Source organism: Ovis canadensis, chromosome 13 (assembly GCF_042477335.2).
Source record: "Ovis canadensis isolate MfBH-ARS-UI-01 breed Bighorn chromosome 13, ARS-UI_OviCan_v2, whole genome shotgun sequence".
Lineage (NCBI taxonomy): Eukaryota > Metazoa > Chordata > Mammalia > Artiodactyla > Bovidae > Ovis > Ovis canadensis.
The window spans coordinates 41,190,352-41,214,966 of record NC_091257.1 but is presented as its reverse complement, the minus strand read 5'-3'; the positions used below and the strand labels follow the sequence as shown (position 1 = coordinate 41,214,966).

At 39.6% G+C, this 24,615-nt stretch overlaps 1 protein-coding gene across 1 annotated transcript in view; it reads right to left on the bottom strand.

The window, feature by feature from the left end:
• MYO3A (myosin IIIA) overlaps positions 1-24,615 on the bottom strand; it is a 170,732-nt gene that overhangs the window by 126,692 nt on the left and 19,425 nt on the right. The window contains exons 5-6 of the mRNA XM_069548854.1: positions 10,678-10,782; positions 9,982-10,081 (exon numbers count right to left, since the gene is read on the bottom strand). Coding sequence (XP_069404955.1) covers positions 9,982-10,081; positions 10,678-10,782 — 205 coding nt within the window. The remainder of the gene's footprint in view (positions 1-9,981; positions 10,082-10,677; positions 10,783-24,615) is intronic.

Sequence of the window (24,615 nt, the reverse complement as noted above, 5' to 3'; positions counted from 1 at the left end):
TTCAGAGAATATGTGTGGGAGTGGATATTAAAGATGTGGTATATGGTGGAAGGAAAAACATAAAACTTGAATCAGGCTAAAGTGACTGATATGAGCCCACTAAGCAGACAGCTTACCCCTAACATTGCATCTAACAAGTCTGGCTGGTTGACTCAGACATGGATCAAAAAGCGGCCTCCAGTAAACGAACCTGAAACACCAAAACTGGTTCACTCTAGAGGAAGGGATGCAAAGACTTAGGATGACCGCAGTGTTAAGAGGGGGGCTATCACTTAAGACCTAAGATCCCACATGCCACAGGGCAGCTAAGCCTGTGTGCTGCAACTAGAGAAGTGCCCATGCACCAAAACAAAGACACAGAGCAGCCAAAATTTAAAAAATAAATTTAAGAATGTAAAAAGTGGGGCAGAGAGGAAAGATCGGGTTTCTCCAGTGAGAGAGGAAGAGGCAGCAAGCTGTCCTGGTTCCTGCCTTCTGTTCTTCTGTCCATTCTAGTCCCTTCCGTCCTGTTCTTCTTACCCAGGAGACTGCCTTGTGAATCTTATTCACTTCTGGAGCTAGTTTGCGGTTCCTATCCTTACAACTGAAAGACCCTTGACCAAGACATATAACTCTATCTGTAACGTAAAACTGCTTAGTTCAACTTGAGAAAATATTCAGTCTGAAACACTGGAGACCACAGCTTCAGCTCGAACCACAAGGTCTAAATAAAGAGCCCATTTATTCATGGTTTTGCTTTACAAAATGAAAGAATTTATAAACGCTTTTCCTTTCAAATAAAATAAAGGTCACCTCTCTGAAGTATAAAAATAAATTCGAGCTGAGGAAAATATTAATTTTTTGTATAGGTATGAAAATTCTCAAGCTTTTAAAAATAGTTCTTTCCTCTAGTTTCTTTTTTTTTCAATATATCATTTCATTATATAAAACACTAGTTTTCCAGTTTTCAAGATGCATAACATTCAACTAACAAATACACACATTTGGTAAATATGTATTTGTACTTATTACATAATCTTTAAACATGTACATAAACATCTTTAGACATCTGTATTGTCTCCAAATTTTCTCCATAGTTTACATTTTTTGACATAATCTCGACCTTAGTGAAAAGCTGTCAAGAGAAGTACAAATAATATTCTTTCCTCAACCATATAAGTATGTAAGTATGTAAACCACAGAATGTAAGTGGGCTGCTTGGTGCCTTTTCACCTCCAAATACTTTAATGTATGATTGCTACAAACAAGGATGTTCCCCTACGTATTGGCAATACAACTAATAAAACCAGGAAATTTAACACTGATCCCTTTCTACCATCTAGCCTACAGACTTCATTCATATTTCATCAATTGTCCCAAGTACCCTTACAAGAAATATGTCCTTCCAACGAAAAGATCTAATCCAGGATCACATGCTGCATTTAGCTGTCCTGTCTCTTTGCTCTCCTTCAATCTAAAGGAGTTCCTTAGGCTTCCCTTGAACTTCACGACCTTGATACTTTGTAGGATTTCAGGCTAGTTATTTTGTGGAATGTTCTTGAACTTGGACCTGTCAGATACTCCCTCGTGATTAATATTTTCGGCAGGACCATCATGGAAGGGAAATCTCATTGTCTCCTATTGGGTGGTATGTGATTTCCACTTGTCACATGGTTGTATTCACTTTGTATACTTGGTTAAGTCTGTGTCTGCCAGGCTTCTAGCTTGTGAAGTTTTCTCTTTCTCTTTTGTACCTAAGTATCTTATGCAGAGGTATTTAGAGGCTAAATATCCTATTTTTAATAAAAACTTAACTCAGTAGTTTAGCATCCACTGAAGTTTTTGGATGAATTAATTATTACAATGTGCTAAGTTGCTTCAGTCGTATCCAACTCTTTGTGACTTCATGGATTGTAGCCTGCCAGGCTCCTCTGTCCCTGGGATTTTCCAGGCAAGAATACTGGAGTGGGTTGCCATTTCCTTCTCCAATTATTACTATGATGGGTGCCAAAAGATAATTTCAAAAATTTCACTATTCCTTCTACATTCATTAAGTTGGCATTCTTCTGTAAAGAAAAGCTTTTGATTTTTTCCATTCATCTGTTGATGTCTGTAAGTATGCAAGTATTAATTTATGGATTTCTACTTTATTCAGCAGATACCATTGTCACTTCATTATTATCATTACTGTGAAGTTCAAATTGTCCCAGATTTGGTGAGTGAGAATCACTTCAATGTGGCTTCTATGTCCTTTTGACATTGTCTCCATCATTCTTTGAGCTTTTCTTTACTTCTTGGCACATCAAGTTCCAGGCTCAGCTTGTTCAGCCTTAAAAAAATTCAGTCTTTTCCCACAAATCCTTGCTTCCTATTAGTTGAGAATTGTGTTTCAAAACTAAGAGCTAGGTACTTGATGTGCTTGCTCTTGGGGCATCAAGCATGCGTGTCCTTTTAGTGGACATAGCCAGGTAACCAGGACATACACACACATTAAATTTATTTTTATATACCTCTCTGTATATCGAAAACCCTGAGTTCACAGAGACACTTCCAATGCAATCCAGAACCATAGGGTTCAGTTCTCTTTCCATATTCATAATTCTCATCTCCAACAGTAAAAAATCTGACTCCCACTGATCTCAGTATATTTCCTCATAGTATCAAGCCTCCTTTATGTAACCTGTCCCTTGTCTCCATGTAGACCCCCAGCCACACGGATCCCCTTCTTACCCAGTTCAGGCTCTGACAACTTGACTGGGGCCACCACCATCCCCCTAGAGAAACACTCTCTTTGTCCCCTCTGGGACTCAACGTCCCAAGCCAAGGACACCCCTCTCACCCCTTTCAGGCCCAAACCTCATGCTAAGTTGCACCCCGACTCCCATGATTACTCAGCCCCACTGAACAGCTTTTAAGTGATTCCAGAAAAGAGGAAGGAATGGAGGGAACTTCATAGTTTTTAAGTTCAGGTGGACCTGCATCATGTGATGCTACAGAAACGGGTTATTAATGAATAAGTCACAACTTCTCTTTGACCTACATTACTTATTGGGGATTTGGCCTAAAATTGGGCACGTGGGTACTAAGAGATTGAAAGCCATAAAATACTCTGTCATAAGAACGATGTCTAAATAAATCACAAGATGTACACTTTGTACTTTTGTATTGAAATGTTAACTATTCCATTAGAAATGAAGGTCCCCAGAGAGAAATCTGTAGAAATGAGAACTGAATACTGCCTTGGTCTCCCCTGCATTTTCTATTCCAAATGAGGACTGCTTTTTCAGACCTTACTTGACTTGCCTAAAGGGGTTTCTCTCCTGGGAAGTCATGTTATTTATTGATTGATCGTATACCAGTGACTGTTAATGTATTTCATTAATAATGTCTGCAAGCTCACTTGTCTGTTTATTCCTTGAGGCAGCTGGTGAAAGTCTAGCCCACTTAAGAAGAAAACAAAAGGTTTTCTTAAAGGCTGCACTTATAACCAGCACTAGCAAACTGAATCTTACTATTAGTGTAATTAAATAGCTTGATATTTAAAGTTAATACCCAATCGACTCTAGCAAAGGGCTATTAAAAAAAAAAAAAACAGAAAGAGGCACCAATTTTGGTGCACCAGATTTTTTATTATTTAGCAACTATTTAACTAAAGTATTTGCTTATCATTTTTCAAGTACCTACTATATGTACAATACTGAGCTAGGGGTGAGGTGGCAGTATTATTTTACAATAATGTTAATAGTGCAGATTTTTAAAATTATAAAGTGCCAATAATTATACTAAGCAGTTCACCTGTACTATCCCATTTACTTTCCACAATGATCAACCATAGGAGATAGACACTGTTTTTCTTATTGTTGTCCCTGGAGATTTTAAGTGACCTTCTCAGGGTCACAGAATTATATGGAAAGTCTTACTTCCCATTCACTCCTTCATTTAAGAGTATTTACTGAGCACTTCCAATATGCCAGTGTCAAACTTGGTTCTGGGGACAGAGTGACAGACCAAACAGCATGCCATCCTGAACCTCACACTTTAGCAGGGAGAGCAGCCAAATTAAACACATGATTACAATAGAGTGTGACAAATGGCTGGCTGAAGAAAGGATACGATGCATGTATACAATGGAATATTACTCAGTCATTAAAAAGAATGAAATAATGCCATTTGCAGCAACATGGACCTGGAGATAATCATACTAAGTGAAGTAAGTCAGGAAGACAATGACAAATATCCTATGATATTCCTTATAGGTGGAATCTAAAAGAAATTATACAAATGAACTTATTTACAAAACAGAAAACATATCCACAGACTTCGAGAACGAATTAATGGTTACCAGAGGGAAGGGTGGGATGGGGAAGGATAGGCCAGGAGTTTGGAATTGACATGTACACACTTCTGTATTTAAAACAGATCACCAACAGAGACCTACTGTACAGCACAGGGAACTCTGCTCAATATTCTGTAACAACCTAAATGGGGAAAGAATTTGAAAAAAGACAGATTATATATATATATATATATATATATATATAAAAAACTGAATCACTTAGCTGTATACCTAAAACTAACACAACATTGTTAATTAACTATACTCCAATATAAAATAAAAATTAAAACAAAAAAGAAAGAATAGAGTGCTGGAGAGGTTCTCAGCCAGGCAGACAGAAGTCACCTGGGTACAGCAACGAGGGGAGGCTTCTATGCAGGGAAAGCATTGTGTCTGTAACTGGTCACAAAATTCAATGACATTATACTTAGATACATAGCAAGAATGTAACTGTGATTTCTTCATTTGGGCTTTCACTATTATGGCCTCTCCTATGCCCCTACCCAGGGGTTTGCCAGGTAGCTCAGTGGTAAAGAATCCACCTGCCAATGCAGAAGATACAGGAAGACACGGGTTCAATCCCTGGGTCAGGATGATCCGCTGGAAGGGGAAACGGCAACCCACTACAGTGTTCTTGCCTGAAAAGTCCCCTGACAGAGGAGCAGGGTGGGCTACAGTCCACGGAGTCACAAAGAATCAGACATGCCTGAGTGACTGAGAAAGCATGCCTCTATCCACTGGCTGGGAGAAGTAAAGCTTAGACCCAAATCCTAAGTCCTTTGAGAAAGAATTCATTCTCTCTTGGATGAAAGCCCTTGCTCCATCTCTGCCTTCACTCCATCTCTCAGACGGCAACCCTTCTCCCCTCCTGAAGATGTTACTGTCTGTACAGAATGAGGGATGGCTTATAAGACCTTGTGTGGCTTATAAGACCTTGTGGAGAGGAGAAGAGGGAGGGTCCTGGGGTGTGGTGGGTCTCCGATCTCTGGGGCCATGTGTCTTTCCCCCTGGCCTCTCATGCCACAGTCTGCATCTGGCGAGCCTGTGGCCTGTTCTCCTGCAGGCAGGCCTTCCTGCCGACCTTCCTGGCACATGAAGACTCAGCTGAGGCAGACAAGGGTCTAAGGCCTGGCTGTGATTCCTAGTCAGACCTAGCCTAGGTGATCTGCTCTGTACCTCACCGCCCATCCTGAGCAACCCCCTCTAAAAACTCCCCAGCCAGATTCGAGTTATTGTTGGGTTAATGGGAACAGAGGATAAGGGTCTAGAGAACTTTGGCATGCCTGAGTGCTCCCTCTACCTAATCAGCCTCCACCTCCAGGTCAGGACCACACGGTCACTGCCATCTGGACTGGCACAGACTCTGCAGGGCCTCTGGGGTGTGGAGTGACGGTGGTGGAAAGGGTGAGGTTAAGAGCTCCCTTCTGCCATCTTGTCACCTTCACTTTTCAAAAGCTCATTTCGCTGTCCCACCTCCTTCTCTGCTTCACCTTTTCACAATTACCCAAGAACCAGAAAGAGTTTCCATCTTCTTTCTGTTCACTCTTAAGGGAAACCCTATGATGGATTCTTGGAATTTCCCCCTCCATATTTTAAAGAGAAGATAAAGCAATTTAGACAGACCTTCCTGGGGAGACAAACTGGGTCTTGCTATACACTCCTATTTTTTATTATTAACCTCAGCCATCTTACTGCATTCCTTCTGAAACAAATCTTAACCTCCCCCCAGAGAAAGAGATGCCTCTGGCAGATGGGTGAAGATCACATTCTTGCATAAACAAGAGAAAAGCATATTAACCAATTTTGAAGTACTTCCTCCAACACATATATAAGAGCCCTAACTGAGAAAGAGGATGGGTACTTTTAAGGGACTGAAACAAGTTGACCTGGCCCATAGGTCACAGGAAGAGGGAGTCCCTCACGAGCACCAAGGGGTAAAACAGGTGTTAATGACTAAGTGCTTACTCCGGGGCAGCCGAGAGGACCGTAATGTCTACAGGAAACCACTGAACAGAACACGGAACAAGAGAGTGGCCGGGTCAGCTGAGCTTTCTGGCTGCAGATGGAGTGTGGACAATGGTCTGGAAGGAAAGGAACGAGGCTGGATGCAGGGGGTTAGTAAGGTGTAGCTGCAGGAGCCCAGGTCAGAGATAATGGCGAGGACCAGGGAGGGGTGATAAAGACATGGTCTGGGGATTTATAATATATAGAGAGAAGCTTGTGACTCACTGTAGATGCAGGAGGTGAAAATAATGGGTAGCTCAAGAATCAGAGATTTCTGACATTTCTGGCTTGAGCAACAAAACAGATACTAAGACTTTTTCTAAGACAAGAAACTCTTGATATGAAACAGATTTCCAGGGATGGATGAGGTGGTGGAGTTCCATTCTGAACACTTGGAGGACTGGCAGCCATCCAAGTACAGATCTTCAATATCCGATAATGAGCATACCACACACTTTATGAGGTGAGAAATTAAAATAAAAATGTACTCTAAACCCCTTTACTCCCAGCTGTGGCGTTCGCTGAAAATCTGATTTAAACATAAAATGAGGACATTGATTTTCAGTTTGATTCGGCAGTTTGGGGCTTAGCACATCTTATTTCTTCTGCCCTTGAGAAATTTTACTCTGCATGCACCACCATCCTCAAGTTTTAATCCATATGAAAACCTTAAAACATTTTAGGTGAGTTGAATCCATGTCCTTTTATGATGGAGAATACAGATATAAGCATTGTTTTATATGCAAATAATAGCATTTTGGTATCAGACACTAGGAACACATATCATAGGCTCTTTCCTAATCGGTGCTGACAGCAAAGTCTTTAAATCAATTAGTATAAAACCAAAGTTCTCATTTTGTCAGCTTTCCAACTTATGACTACTTTCTAAAGATATTGTAATGAAGGCCACTTTACTTATTATCCAGGTGTATATTTTTACTCTGAACTACTCTGGAGGGTGTTCCAGAAAGTTGCTTTTCTCAGAGTGACTGGTTTATCAAGGTTTTTTTTTGGGGGGGGGGGGGGTGTTACTAAAGAAGATGTTCATTTACACTTGTTTTAACAATTTCCGCCAAGCCTAGCTCAGCAGGTAAAGACTGCCTACAGTGCAGGAGACACAAGAGACGCAGATTCTATTCCTGGGTTGGGAACATCCCCTGGAGAAGGGCATGGCTACCTACTCCAGCATTCTCGCCTGGAGAATCCTATGGACAGACGAGCCTGGTGAGCTACAGTCCATGGGGTCGCAAAAAGTTGGACACAACTGAAGTGACTGAGCTCATGTATATCGTAGCCATATTTTAGAGCAAGGAAATTATAAGAGCTCAAGTTAAATACTAAGTTCTCCGTTTGGGTCCTTTAAGAGTGGAGCCAAAATTATTCTGAGGAGAGTCATGGCTCTGTCCACGGTGCAGTGAAGAGTGTTTTTTACTGCTGTTTTTTATAATTTCAGGCACAAGTTCTTATTAGTAGCCTAACTCAGCCAGATTGTTCAAACGCACAGCTCTAAACTCAACTAGTAACACACACTAGCTGCATTCACTGTCAAGCTGCTCCTTGGTTTTCAAATGCTCAGCTGAGGAGAAAAAAAGCACACGTCTGAAAGAAACACAAGCTGGAATCAAGATTGCTGAGAGAAATATCAATAACCTCAGATATGCAGATGACATCACCCTTATGGCAGAAAGTGAAGAGGAACTAAAAAGCCTCTTGATGAAAGTGAAAGCGGAGAGTGAAAAAGTTGGCTTAAAGCTCAACATTCAGAAAACGAAGATCATGGCATCCGGTCCTATCACTCCATGGGAAATAGATGGGGAAACAGTGGAAACAGTGTCAGACTTTATTTGGGGGGGCTCCAAAATCACTGTAGATGGTGACTGCAGCCATGAAATAAAAAGACGCTTACTCCTTGGAAGAAAAGTTATGAGCAACCTAGGTGGCATATTCAAAAGCAGAGACATTACTCTGCCGACTAAGGTCCGTCTAGTCAAGGGTATGGTTTTTCCTGTGGTCATGTATGGATGTGAGAGTTGGACTGTGAAGAAGGCTGAGCGCCGAAAAATTGATGCTTTTGAACTGTGGTGTTGGAGATGACTCTTGAGAGTCCCCTGGACTGCAAGGAGATCCAACCAGTCCATTCTGAAGGAGATCAACCCTGGGATTTCTTTGGCAGGAATGATGCTGAAGCTGAAACTCCAGTACTTTGGCCACCTCATGGGAAGAGTTGACTCACTGGAAAAGACTCTGATGCTGGGAGGGATTGGGGGCAGGAGGAGAAGGGGACGACCGAGGATGTGATGGCTGGATGGCATCACTGACTCGATGGACGCGAGTCTGAGTGAACTCCGGGAGATGGTGATGGACAGGGAGGCCTGGCGTGCTGCAATTCATGGGGTCGCAAAGAGTCAGACAGGACTGAGCGACTAAACTGAACTGAACTGAACTGTGGTCATTTGAAAGATATGCTATTCAGCTCTTCCTGTCTAGATGCTCTGAAGTTCATTCCTAGGTGAAGCCAGATCACTAGAGACCCACATACTTGGATATTAAAACGATTCATTTCTAAAGTGACTTGATTACTTTCCCTAAGCTTCATTTCCCAGTATTCAAAGTGAAGAAAGATTCACTCATTCACTCAATGATTACTCACTGAACTACTCTTCCCAAAGTATTAAGTCTACAAAATAGAAGACATAGGCCCACTTCTTAATGACCCTGACTATCTACTAATATGTGCTTAAATATCTTTACCTACATATAAAGACCAAAAAGACCATTATCATCCTATGTGATAAGCAAAGAAATACAGAAATATACAGAGGAGAGATACCTTCCCCAGCTTGAGTGCAGGAAGGGGAGGATGACAACGATACCAACACGTCCCAGAATAATGTCGCCCACTCTCTCTGGTGTCGAGTGTTACTGGGGATCCAGTGAGAAGAGGGGGAAGGAGCTCTGTCATGACTGGAAGAGGAGGAGCAGAGGTGTCAGCTATGGTGCCCCTGGCTCCAACACAGACACTTTCAACTGGCTCAGTCAGTGCGGAAATGTATTATCTCATGTGACAAAAGGTCCAGAGACAGGGGAGGTTCAGAGCTGATTTAGCGGCTGGGCTGTGTCACCAAGGACCCTTCTTCTTCCCATCTCTCAGGGCTTGGGATGGAACACCTCAGGATAGAACCAGGTGGTTGCAGGCATCGCAGTAAAACACAGAAGGCCCCAAGGAAGAAAGAGACCATCTTGACTTGAGCTTCTTTCTTAGAAGGGAAGATACCCCAGAGACATTTGAAGATTTCCTCTCCTGTCTCAAAACCCTGACTTTGGGCATCTGCCAATCAGTAAAGCAATCAACAGTAAGGGCCATGTGCTACCACCTCGACTCAGTGTCATCATTTGTAGCCCGTCTGTTTTAGAGAATCGACCACATACTGCTCCAGGGGCATTACAGACACACGCTGGCTGACTTGAAAGAACTCATCCTTTCTTCTAAGAATCTCTCATTTGCCAAAGTTTTAAAAATCTCTGCAACTTTCTTACCTCAATTAGATAGGTTTTTTTTTTTCTCTCTACTGTCAATGCCTAGAAAGTAAGGCTGATGGAAACTGATCAAATCATACTACTCATTTTGCAGCTCTAATTCATGCACTTCAAACAAAATTTACCAAAATCTACGAGTTTAACTCCGCCTTCAGTGGTTAACAGGATGTTATTCCCTTTTATATCACGGTGGATAGTTTTGTTGTTATGCAGATGCTGAAGTCCCTGGAAGAGGAAAATAAATATGGTGACTTTTGAAGGAAATACCAAATAAAAACACATTTTATTTCAGAAGGATGCATTTATACAAAATCAATAGTGAACACATGTTAAAATTAACACTCAAACCTTTGTAAATGTTTCACATTGAGTTAGTCGAATCAAAGTACATCATGTCCACTTTGGACTGAAAAAAATTTTGAAAAACCAGGGCAAACTCCTGGCCTTTAGGAAATATTTTATTTAGAATGTGCTAATCTCAATAGAAGAAAAATTCTAAATACTTATTCTAAATAATGGCTGTTAAAAATAAATAAATAATGGCAAATAAAAACCTATTTGTAAAAATATACAGTATCTACCTTCATCATCATTGATTTCAGAAATATACCTAAGAGATCAAAACTCAGGATTCTGTAGACACAGGAGGGTAGATTTTTAGTGGAAAAGAGGAATTAGTTATGCTAAATATTTCAGATTTTGCATCTTACTCTTGCATCAATCAATACTAATGAAGTGTTTTTTCTAAAAATAGAATACACATTTTTTATTTAACTAGAACTGCCTCATAATTAATGCACGAATAATTTAAACTGCCTTACCAACAGTGCTTCACGTAAAATATAGGCAATTATGGGCTCACTCATTCTTTTGCCCTCCTTCAGAAATCCTTTCACAAGATCTGTCACTGATCCTCCATTGCACAGCTACAAAAGAATATTTCAAAAAAAGAATATTTTTAGATATTAAAATGGATGTGACATTTTAAGTACTTGCTATAAAAGGTTTTCTCAAAACATTTTAAAAACCTGTTCCAATTTCTTGTTTCAAATGATTATTCCCATCGTTATGATTTTATAAATGAACATATAAACTTGTATACAGTCAATTATTGGAACACAGTTTCCATATGAATTAATCTTAGAAGAGAATCTGGAGAAGCACTGGGCTTGATTTTTAAATTCAAGGATAAGAATTATGATTCTACAAATTAGTTTCAAATTTTAGGACCTAGAGCTCTTAAAAGACTTCCCTGATAGCTCAGTTGGTAAAGAATCCGCCTGCAATGCAGGAGAGAGCTCTTAAAACTACTCTTGATTCCTGACGCTATTGCTGTCCAGTCGCTTAGTCATGTCTGACTCTTTGCAACCCCATGGACTGCAGCACACCAGCTTCCCTATCCTTCACCATCTCCCAGAGTTTGCTCAGTCTCATGTCCACTGAGTCAATGATGCTATCCAGCCGTCCCATCCTCTGTTGCCCCCTTCTCCTGTCCTCAATCTTTCCCAGCATCAGGGTCTTTTCCAACGAGTCAGCTCTTCACGGTATGAAAAGGCAAAAAGACGTGATTCCTGATGGTTTAGTTAACAGTACAGTATTACCTCAGTCCATGGCTATATACTGCCTCATTTGTGCATTAATTTGAAAACATACTTCCTCTCTGGTAAAATCTCAGAGTGCACTGAAATAAGGATTACAGACAGTATTTAGAAAACTAGTTTAAACGTCACATTTCCTAACTTTCTCCCTTTGCATCTCCCAAGAGCAGAGGAATCTAAAAAGAAAAACAAGAAGGAAGAACATGATGGGGGAATTTTTCACATACAGCTTTCTTCCAAGATAGGTAACATGAAGTCCCACGGCAAACATTACAAGGAGCTACGTGTGGCTCAGATGTTACAGAATCTGCTTGCCAATGCAGGAGACACAGGTTCGATTCCAGGTTAAGGAAGATTTCATGAAGAAGGAAATGGCAATCTACTCTATTATTCTTGACTGGAGAATTCCCTGGACAGAGAAGCCTGGCGGGCTACAGTCCATGGGGTCACAAAGAGTCAGACACGACTGAGCAAGTGAGCATGATAAGCACGAGCCTATTTGCAGAGAAGAGAAACAGTGACATCAACAGCGGAACATGAGTGGGGACATAACCAGCTAAAAGGCCCCAGCAAAGCTCTGACCCCAGGAACACTTGGTCCCCAACCTGGGATCCTTCAGTCTTTGCTGTCAGCTCTGTCTCTCCCCGCAGGGCTCCTTGCTCTTACCCTGACCTCTGGGATCTCCTCTGTCACCTCAGTGCCTGAAAACTAAGAGTTGTCATTTCCTCGACTCTACTGACCTAAACGCAGTAGAGAAAGGAGAAAGAAAGTGCGTTCGTAGCATCCTTGTCTGAAATACTGAACATATTTTCTCTCAAACTTTCTTCTAACATGGTAACTAGATTTTATTGGATGCCTGAGCACTTCTGATACATTATGAATTATATAATAACAGTTGTATTGCTCACAGACTTTATGCTAGCACGTTCCTAATCCATTTACATGCATTATCCATATGTCTCACCACTCTGTAAAGTAGGTATTATTATCATCTCCATACTAAAGATTGGGAAAGTGAGGCACAAAATGGTAAGGTAACTCGGGAACGATCACATTGTAGTGACAGAGCTAAGTCAGGAACTTGGACAGCCTGACTTTAGAGTCCAGCCTTACATTTAATCATGATACATCATGATCCCCCAACAGGTTGTCTGGGCTGGCAGGTCGATCTAGACATCATGTGTGATATCAAAGTTGTTTTTTTCTTAAAGATTCTTTTGATGCAGACCATTGTCAAAGTCTTTATTGAATTTGTTACAATGCTGCTTCTGCTTTACATTTTGCTTTTTCGGCCACAAGACATGTGGGGTCATAGCTCCTCCACTAGGAAGCGAATCTACAACCCCTGCATTGGACAGTGAAGTCTTAACCACTGGACCTCCAGGGAAGCCCTCTTTTATAATATTGTTTCAATAAGTGTATTTAAAATCTAAACACGAACTCACAAATGAGCATTTAGATGCAACTCCATTTATAACTGGTGTCTTTTTACATTAAACAAAGCTTTCATCTTCTATAGGAGCAGGGGCAGACCTGGCATTCCAAAAGGGACATTTTCTTCCGTAGGAAAGGGAACACCTTTTAATGGGATAAGCAGAAGAGTATTCTGGCAGCAGAATACAGGGTCACGCTGCCTCCAGTGTGGCCCAGCATGATGGGGTCACAAAATTATTCAAAACTGACGGAAATGAAATTCAGAGCCCTTAAACTGCACAGCACTTATTTAAAGAACTAAGTTTTAGGGCCATTTTTTAAATTTTCAAAACTCATTGCAGAGCATGTGTGAGGGCTGGGGACATATGAGAAAACTCTATACCTACCTCTCAATACTTCTGTGATGCTAATAAAACTACTCTAAAAAATAAAGTCTTTAAAATATCTGTAAAATGTACAGTGCAAAGAATTAACCCTAATGTAAACAATGGACTTTAGTTAATAATGCATGCATATTAATCACTTCAGTTGTGTCCGACTCTTTGCAACTCCATGGACTGTAGCCCGCCAGGCTCCTCTGTCCATGGAATCTCCAGGCAAGAACACTGGGGTGGGTTGCCATGTTCTTTTCCAGGGCACCTTCCCAACCCAGGGATTGAACCCAAGTCTCCTGCATTTCAGGCAGATTATTTATTTTCGGAGCCACCAGGGAAGCCCTGAGTTAACAATAATGTGTCATTACTGTCTTACCAACCATAACAGATGTGCCATGCCAATGCAAGATGTTAATAATGAAGAAAACTTGGGCAGGAGGATATGGGAACTCTCTGAACTTACCACTCAATTTTTCCACAAACCTGAACCTGTTCAAAAAACAAAATCTATTAATTTTTTAAAATCTAGCTGCCAACATCAAGTATATTCAAAAAAGTCCTCAACTAATAATGAAAGGGCATGCAAAATTAATCCAAGTTATGACAGATGCCCCATAGTGTTAGCTTCAGTTCAGTTCAGTTCAGTCGCTCAGTCGTGTCCAACTCTTTGTGACCCCATGAATTGCAGCACTCCAGAACTCCCTGTCCATCACCAACTCCCAGAGTTCACTCAAACTCACGTCCATTGAGTAGGTAATGCCATCCCATCCATCTCATCCTCGGTTGTCCCCTTCTCCTCCTGCCCCCAGTCCCTCCCAGCATCAGAGTCTTTTCCAATGAATCAACTCTTCGCATGAGGTGGCCAAAGCATTGGAGTTTCAGCTTCAACATCAGTCCCTCCAATGAACACCTAGGACTGATCTCCTTTAGGAGGGACTGGTTGGATCTCCTTGCAGTCCAAGGGACTCTCAAGAGTCTTCTCCAACACCACACTTCAAAAGCATCAATTCTTCGGTGCTCAGCTTTCTTCACCGTCCAACTCTCACATGCATACATGACCACTGGAAAAACCATAGCCTTGACTAGATGGACCTTTGTTGGCAAAGTAATGTCTCTGCTTTTGAATATGCTATCTAGGTTGCTCATAACTTTCCTTTCAAGGAGTAAGCGTCTTTTAATTTCCTGGCTGCAATCACCATCTGCAGTGGTTTTGGAGCCCCCAAAAATAAAGCTTAGAAACCATTAATAATTATTCTACTATCTGGCTGCTACTTAAGCAGGAACTGTGGTTGAATTTTTCAGAATGGAAAAGGATCTTTTGAATTAAACTTCGAGAAGAGTCAAGTTAAGGGTTCTTCTTTCCTACTGTTGTGTTGTGCCATCCTTCTGCTTCTTCCCATGAGAAATAACCACTATCCTAAATTTTGTGTTTATCATTCCTGTCTTTAAAACTTCTTTCTTCATTATAAATACATTTCTTCTAAAATATGTGGTTCAGTTTTGCTTTGCTTTGTGCTTTATACAAATAGTATCCTACCTGGATTTGCTTTTTCCTTTAACCAATAATATACTTCTAAAGTTCATTCATGTTGACTGATGAAGCTGTCACTAATATTTACTGTTATAGAAAATGCCATTTTATAAATATAAAAAATATATGTTAAAATGAAAAGAGAAAAGGAGAGGACAAACACAACAAACATGGAATTTATTAAACAGACCACAGGGACCAAATGTCAATAAGCCACAAGTTAATTTGGGGGCTGATCTTTTTCTAAAGATGCTCAAGACAATACCATGAATTTTCTAAATCCTCATTCAAAATTTCAAATATCATCTTTAATGAAATCTACTTTTGTTCGACTAGCATAAAATGCCTTTCATGTATGAAGACAAATTTTTTAAAAATTAACTGAAGTATGTTTGTTTTTAAATGAATGTGAAGGATTAAAATATATTAAAGGAAATGAAAATGTTCTTAAATTAAGCAATAGATCATAAAAATTGAAAATGACCATATGTTTCCACTTAGAAAGAACTGCATCCGGGGAAATGAATTGTGTCATATTAACCCTATGCAATTCTTAAATCACCAAGACAGACTAAAAAGAGATTTGTAGCAGGGGACCAAAAAACCCATAAGTGTCGCTTTGTGACAGTGCTATTATAGGGCCTCCATGTTCTCTCATCAAACAAAATTGAAGTATAATTTTCTTAAACCACAGCTACACTAATGAAAGAACAGAGCAGCCCTAAAAGTGAATTCTATACTTAGGCTGTAGTCAAACATTAAAAAAAAACCAAAAACTAAATCTCTAAACAGATCGTTACAACTCACTTCCAAAGACAGCTTTTATAAGCTTTCAAAATGCATTCTGTCTTTACTATGTAAGCATAGGACATGAGATTTTTACTCAGATTTGTGGAAAAAGGACTACTGATTTCTGCAGTTGGCATTTCTGACTTTTGCTCTTTTTCATTGTTTTTTGTTTATACTGAATGCTCTAAGACCCTCACTTAGTGTGACAATATCCCATGTGAGACCACAAAAGCCAAAACTCATTTTCTGACACTCATCTAGGTTTTACTTTGCTCATTTTATAAAAGTGTTTGATTCTTTTTATAGAAACCAATTTTTAGCAAATGCCTACAAGCGACACTTTTAGATCATAAGGTAACTATAGATGTAATAAGACATTAGCTATATTGCCTGCAGAGTGACTGCACCATTTCACACTGCCTAAATAATCTAAAAATGTTGTTTGCTTCACAACCTCACCAACACTGGGAATTATCAGTCTTTTAAATTTTAGTCATTTTAGGGAGTGCGTACTAGTAGTTTCATTGTGGTTTTAATCTGAATTGCCCTCTCCTTTCCTTTTTTTCATTTTAACCTAACTCTTCTTGAAGTTTCATTCAAGAACACTATTATAATAGCTATTTTAAAGTCTTTATCTGCTAATTCCATCATCCTGATTAGTTCTAGGTCTGTTTCATTTGACTGATTTTTCTTCTGACAATGGGTTACCTTTTCCTGCTTTTTTAACCTATTTATTAATTTTTATTAAATGATGGCCATAACTAATTTCACATTTAAATGTTCAGATTTTGCTGTCTTCTCTTAATGAATGTTGAATTTTGTTCTGTTAGGCAGTTCATCTACTTGGGGACTGACGTGAACATTTCAAGCTCTGTTTTTGAAATTTTTATAGGAGGCCAAGGGTAGTTCTTATTCTAGGGTGAGGTTAACCCTTCCTTTAACACATAACCTGTCAGCAAGGTCTCTACTAAGTGTCTTAGATGTTCAACAAAAATTCCTCAATTTGACTGGTCAGAACTCAAGTATCTCTCCAGCTTGCACAAACTCCAGTAGTTGTTCATATTACTGCTTTTCAGTAATTCTTACCCTTATTATTGTTCGTTGCCCAACTGCCTAGAATCTTGCCCTATACATCTCCAGCTTGGTTTCCAAAGACTCAAGAGAACCCCTATGCAGATTTCTGAAGTGTTTTTTCTGCTTAACTCTCTGTTTGAAAATTCCAGTCACTTCTGTCTTAACAGTCTTTTCAGTTCAGCAAGATTGCTGTGATCTCCTTGAGAACGTCCTCCTTATGCCCGTGGTCTGAAAACTGTCTCCCAGAATAAAGATGCAATGATTGTAGTGTTCCTCTAAATTTCCTTTTCTCAATGTCACAAGCCTAAGCTGTCTCTTTCACAGTGTTGGAAAACTGTTATGTTTTTAAAAATATATTCTATTTTAGGTATTTACAGTACAACTGTGCAATGTGACACAATTTACTGTGACGGCCAGAAGCAGAAGTCCCAGACTATTTCTAACGCACCCTGAAATCCAAGGACCTCTGGCAGGATTTTCCAAACTTCCCTTTGATAAGAATCACCTTAGGACTTGTTTAAAAAATAAGTTTCTGAGCCCTCCTTCTCGGAGTTTCTGCTTCCGTGGGTTTGAGATGGGGCTGAGTCTTACCAGAGTGTCTGGAATGTATATTAAAGAACAAAGGTACTAACAGGATCCTCGGTTTGTTTCTTTTTTTTTTTAGGTGGAAGCTTACGTGTTACCCACTCATCTAGGCCTTCCTTGACTTCTCTCTTCACATAAGGTCTTTTTCATTCTTTATTAGCCCTCCATTTCTATTCATAGTATCAACGCTACTGCTGCTTAGTCGCTTTAGTCATGTCCAACTCTGTGCAACCCTATGAACTGTATGCAGCCAGCCAGGCTCCTCTGTCCATGGGATTCTCCAGGCAAGAGTACTGGAGTGGGTTGCCACGCCCTCCTTCAGAAGATCTTCCCAATCCAGGAATCAAACCTGGATCTTCTGCATTGCAGGCAGATTCTTTACCACTGAGCCACCAGGGAAGCCCATAGTATCAATAACCATGTATAATTATTTAATTAATTTGTCTATTAAGCTTTAAATTATCTTTCTGCACTATTAGACTCTAAGTACCAGGATGACAGCTGGTCTCATTCTCTACTGAATATCCAGAACCTACCAAAATGCTTGGCCCAAAGTAATAGATATTTATGGAATTAGTAAACGACTGGATGAATATACTTTAGTCCTGGACACTTATGCATGTACACACATATAATGACAGAAGGCCATCTTTTTATATGAAATGGAAGGTGCCTCTTCAAAGTACGAAATGTATGACTCAATATCAATAAAATACATATACTGATGTAGCAAATTCTGCATTCCAATGAAAGACTGATAAAAGATTAATAAGAGTGACACCATCACCTAATAATGTTTCCTAACGTGTAATACTGTAATATGTACAATTTTCACATTACATTTCTAACTTGTAAACTAGAAGTAGTATGTTTAAGCTATTACAGACACACATTCTAATTGACTCACTGAAGGATGCACTTTGATGTATTTTGGTAATTGTGTACAATCCTGTAACCACTAAATCAAGATATTAAACAGCATCCCTCATCCTAAAGCATTTCAACATTCTTAGGAAAACACCATCAAACACTGGTAATGTGAGCAACAAGATATCTTTGATAAACAAGAAAATGTAGAAGAAATCTTTTCATCTGCCTGGTCAAAATATGGTTTTCCCTGGTGGCTCAGCATTGAAGAATCTGCTTATAATGCAGGAGCTACAGGAGACATAGATTTGATCCCTGGATTGGGAAGACCCCCTCAAGAAAGGCATGGCAACCCACTCAAATATTCTTGCCTGGAGAATCCTATGGACAGAGGAGCCTGGTGGGCTACAATCTATGGGGTTGCAAAGAGTTGGACACAACTGAAGCAACTTAGCACACAGTCAAAATATATTGATTTACCAAATGGCAAAACATCTCACATTTTTCCCTCTGTGGTTAATATTATAAACTTGCACTCCTATTCAGAGAGCAGATGTATCTGCAAGCATCAAAGTACTACTAGGGAAAAAAGATATACTAGCATTATATATGTTTTTATGTATTTTCAGGGTTATAAGAATATAAAGGAGTACATGCATACTTGTTTTTCCATCCTGCCCTTTAAACAAAAAAAATGAGATGACTCTAGGTAATTGTCTGTCTTGTTCTGTGGTGAGTACACCAAATAACAGCCTTTTATATGAGAGCTGGGAATGGTTGTCCCAGCCCTAAGAGCATGAAAAGAATCGGCATTCGTCTACTCCACTGCCACTGTGCACAGCTAATGAAAGGGAGAACCAGTGCAGTGCCATCGGAGTGCTTCAGAAGCCCAGGTTTGCAGCCCTGTCCTGCTTCCCTGCCCCCTGGGACATATACAAGCCTGCAGGAGTTCCCTGTCCCCTTCCATGTACATGTTCTCTCCTGGGCAGCAACATTAAAGAGCTAATAACTGAGCAAACAGAAACCATTCATTCATTCTGACTCATTTTCTTTCTGTCATCCTATAGTTTCCTTTTCTCATGATGGACTGTATCTTACTTATTAGATGTAAGTATAAACACAGAATAACCAATAATGCACGAAAGTTAGTATTCAGGTCCATGAAAATCACTTTCGTTACCAGAAATGTGCATTTGTGAGGCTTTAGGACTATTTACTGAACTTTTGTGCTTCCAAACGCCACCTGTAATTTCCAGCCTTTGAAAAGGATATAATTTCAAAGAGAAAAATTGCTATAATTAGAAAGCAAAGAGAAAAAGCAGTGTCACTATTAAGAATGAACAAATCAGGACTAATTCAGATAAATAATAGAATTCAGCCTGCAGTACTGCCGTGAAAGGAGCAATTACAGCTAAGACTGGATTATGAAGGGAAAGACCTTTTAACAAAAAGATGTCCTAACTGGATTTTGGTTCCCTTATGGCTGAGGATACACTAAACAAACAGATGCTGAGACAGAAGACTATATTCCTTAAGGTGTTGCTGTTCATCCAACTAAGAAGGGGGAAATTATAGTTAAATCTCAGTTTTGCCCTCTGTGATCATCTGCAGTAGATGCCTAGCACCAAACCAACTTAATCCAATTTCAACCCTGTTTTTTCATCTCATCTCCTGGTTTAGTGGTAAGGATATGCAGAAATGAACCACCTCCCACCTCCTAAGGTCCCCATCCATCCTGCTCCTGACCCTCCACGGTAGACACTAGGAGTGAAAAGAAACACTAAGCAAAAGCAAAATCTACAGGGATTTCCCTGTTGGACAAGTGGCTAAGAATCAGAGCTCCCAATGGAGGGGCCCTGGGTTTGATCCCTGGTCAGCAAATTCCAAATGCCCAAACTAAAGATCCTGAGTACCACAGCTAAGACCAACACAGCCAAATACATAGATAAATATAAATAAATATTTTTTAAATTTAAAAAAGAGGTATCTATATTTTACAAAGCAAGTCAGTCAAGAGATATGTAATAGCAACAAGCAAAAATTAATATTAAATATAAGTATGGTATTTCAAAAGGTATAATTAAAAAAAAAACAAACTAGTTCTCCCTTTATGCTGACATCATTAGGAAAACCTAAATACTAAGTGACAATAAAAATTCCCATAAACATTTTGCAAAAAAAATTATATGTATATATATGTATATATATGTATATATATATATATATATATATCAGTTCCCACAGGAGAAAATCTTCTACCCCTTCTCTTCTTTTGTAGTTTCATTACAAGTGTGTAACTGGAATGTAGGAGGGCTAGTAACTAGTGCTCTTCTGTATGTTCTGAAAATGAACATACAGAGAATTTAGAAGGAAAGAATTTCTAAACAGAGCCTTGTATATTATTCATGCTCAAGAAATTATAGTATAACAAAATTTAAGAAAAATACAAGAAGAGGAAAAATTGTATCAAAGTGAAAGCAATCATTCAAAACTCACAAATAAATAATAGAGAAAATAGCTGGCCCAGTAAAATCTGAGCAAGTAATTCTTTTCTTCGAATTTCAATTCTGGATTGCAATATAAATACAATGATTTTTCAAGATGAAAAATCTCTGGGTGAGAGTTTGTCCAAGCTGGTACAGTCCACCCACCCCCCACATATGCCAGGCTGATAACAAGGATGCTACTCAGACCCTCCAAGAAGCACTGTCTTTATGCAGATTCATGTCAGAAGTCTAGCACTATAAGCATGACTTTCTGGGTACTACCAAAGTTCCTATTTGGCCATCCTTTGGGTACCCTCATGCAAAATAATTCGTGCGCCTGCTGCGTGCACAGTTGTTTCAGTCATGTCCGACTCTTTGTGACCCATGGACTGTAGCCCACCAGGCTCCTCTGTCCAGGGGACTCTCCAAGCAAGAAGACTGGAGTGGGTTGCCATGCCCTCCTCCAGAGGATGTTCTCAACCCAGGGGATCGAACCCACATCTCCTGTGTCTCCTGCATTGCAGGCAGATTCTTTACCGCTGAGCCACCAGGGAAGCCAGCAAAATAATTTATTGAAGCTTTATTATGATAAGAGGTATAATTAGCAGTCATTTTGTAGAATAAAGTATTGATGCCACAAGCCAATTTTCTGAAAGTGCCTTTAAAGCACACCTGCACCATTCATGTTTATAAATCAGGTAATTGTACCACTTATGTGTATATATAATCAGTCTAACCTGCATATGTAAATCAATTGTCTTACATACAGTTTGCCAGCTCTTTGCTTTTTCCATGTTTTCCCCCAGCTCTGAATTTCAAATAGATCAGATTTCTGAAATACTATTTTAATAAACTACTGTTTATTCTTTTTTCTCAAGCCGTTAAGGGATATTTCCAACTCTTACATCTAATAATAAATACAATTATAAAGACAATATGTAAAATAGCTAGTGGGAAGTTGCTGTATAACGCAGGGAGCTTAACAGGTGCTCTGTGACAATGCAGAGGGATGGGATGGGGGGGCGGGGTAGAAGGAAGGTTCAGGAGGGAGGAGATATATGTATACTCATGGCTAATTCATGCTGTTCTATGGCAGAAGCCAACATAACATTGTAACGCAATTATTCTCCAATTAAAAATAAATTTTAAAAATATATATACAAAGTTCAAAGAAGCTAAGTCTCTGCTGATTCATTGCATCAGGATGCCACTTTGCTTGTACTGGATGTTTCAAGACCTTTTTAATCAATCTTTTCTGCTCTCTCAAAAGAACACTTAACTATAATCTGGAATCTTCAACTCCCACCTACCCCTGAGTGATAATATTAAGAAATGACAATATAATTAGAATAGGAATTTTTTAAGCATAAAAGACATCAGCTGATCTTATTCACAATAAACTGTGGAAAATTCTGAAAGAGATGGGAATATCAGACCACCTGACCTGCTTCTTGAGAAATTTGTACGCGGGTCAGGAAGCAACAGTTAGAACTGGACATGGAACAACAGACTGGTTCCAAATAGGAAAAGGAGTACGTCAAGGCTGTATATTGTCACCCTGCTTATTTAACTTCTACGCAGAGTACATCATGAGAAACACTGGGCTGGAAGAAGCACAAGCTGGAATCAAGATTGCCAGGAGAAATATCAATAACCTCAGATATGCAGATGACACCACCCTTATGGCAGAAAGTGAAGAACTAAAAACTCTCTTGATGAAAGTGAAAAAGGAGAGTGGAAAAGTTGGCTTAAAGCTCAACATTCAGAAAATGAAGATCATGGCATCTGGTTCCATCACTTCATGGCAAATAAATGGGGAAACAGTGGAAATAGTGTCAGACTTTATTTTGGGGTCTCCAAAATCACTGCAGATGGTGACTGCAGCCATGAAATTATAAGACGCTTACTCCTTGGAAGAAAAGTTATGACCAACCTAGATAGCATATTCAAAGGCAGAGAGAGACATTACTTTGCCAACAAAGGTCCGTCTAGCCAAAGCTATGGTTTTTCCAGCTGTCATGTATGGATGTGAGTTGGACTGTGAAGAAAGCTGAGCACCGAAGAATTCATGCTTTTGAACTGTGGTGTTGGAGAAGACTCTTGAGAGTCCCTTGAACTGCAAGGAGATCCAACCAGTCCATTCTGAAGGAGATCAGCCCTGGGATTTCTTTGGAAGCAATGATGCTGAAGCTGAAACTCCAGTACTTTGGCCACCTGATGTGAAGAGTTGACTCACTGGAAAAGACTCTGATGCTGGGAGGGATTGGAGGCAGGAGGAGAAGGGGATGACAGAGGATGAGATGGCTGGATGGCATCACTGACTCGATGGACGTGAGTCTGAGTGAACTCTGGGAGTTGGTGATGGACAGGGAGGCCTGGTGTGCTGCGATTCATGGGGTCGCAAAGAGTCAGACACGACTGAGCGACTGAACTGAACTGAACTGATCTTATTCAATAGTTTAAACTCTGGGAAAGATTTATACTTTTTCCCTTGCCCATTTAGGCCTATGTTAAACAGAACAACTGAATCTTCAAATGCTAATTTTCCAGTTATTTTACATGGAAAAAAAAATAAAAGATGCATTATTGAAAATGTTCTCAAAGATATAAATATACAAAATTTTTATTCAGGACTCCATCAAGGATTTGCAGAGCATCACATCTCAAATACACAAACACAAATAAGTAAATTATCTATTAATTTAAGACAAAATGGCTTAAGTTCATAATTTATATTCTGTTACTTGGGTAATTGTATTGAGAGAAGTAAAAGTTTTGCTTTGTTTTTTTTGTGTGATTTAACTAAAAATATAAAGCTATCTTGAATTGAGAAATACAAAATAATTCTGAAATCATAACAAGTGGCCTATCATCAAAGAACACGCCTAGCTCATAAAACATTTTTTTTAACTTCTATAAAGTAATAGTTTCAGATTCTGAAAAGGTTCTTGAAAATTCTATTGTAATTTTGAAAGACTGTGATTCAATCAAAAGTCTCAGATTAAATATATACATTTATTTCCTCTTACTCATGAATCTCCATGAAAATGCCAGTAAAGGAATAAAAAAATAAAAAAAAAATAAAACCACTAGAGAAAAAAGAACAAAATGGGAGAGAAGTGAAGAGATTGCAACAAAATTTTTCAACATGGAATGCAGGTGACTGAGTGGTTAACTGATCCAGCAGAGAAAGCCACAAACCAAAGAGCTAGGTGGGGGAGCTGTGTTGAGGTCACCTGAGCAGATTAACCCAGAGAGGGCAAGATAATAGTGAAAGTGGAGGAGGTCGGAGGGGAGGGGCAGAAAACAAGGCTTCCTTTGCAAGTCTCTCTTCAAAAGACTTGATGCTTTCTTACCCCACATTCAAAATATCCACATCGAGCTACTTCACACACACACACACACACACACACACACACACACACACACACACACACACAAATGCACAGACTGGAGGTTTTGCTCCCTAGAGAAACTAACTGAAGGGACTCAATATTTGGTGACATCAGTACAGTGAATAACAGGAGGAACACACAGAATTCCTGATGTGCAAAACAGAGAAGTAACCTTGGAAAGAAGAGGCCAAGGAATCCAGGAAAGTGGATTCCACCCAGAGAGGCAGCAGGGGTCAGGCACCTGGCAGACCTCCAGGATGGAGCAGGAGGATGTAGGATTCCAGAGGGGCAATCAATAATCGTGCCAACATTCAGAACATGGATTAGAAAATGAAAGAGTAGAGAAACTGAACCATCTGTTTCCAGGTTCAACAACCAACTCAGGAAAAACACATACCTACCTGCTCAGGAAAAGGTGGTACCACTAACCTGGATCTACAGTAATACTGTCCTGTATTACTGCTTTCTATGAAATTTAAAGGTGTTTGCTCCTTGGAAGAAAAGCTATGATAAACCTAGACAGTGTATTAAAAAGTAGAGGCATTACTTTGCCAACAAAAGTCCCTATGGTCAAAGCTATGGTTTTTCCAGTAGTCACGTACAGATGTGAGAGTTGGACCACAAAG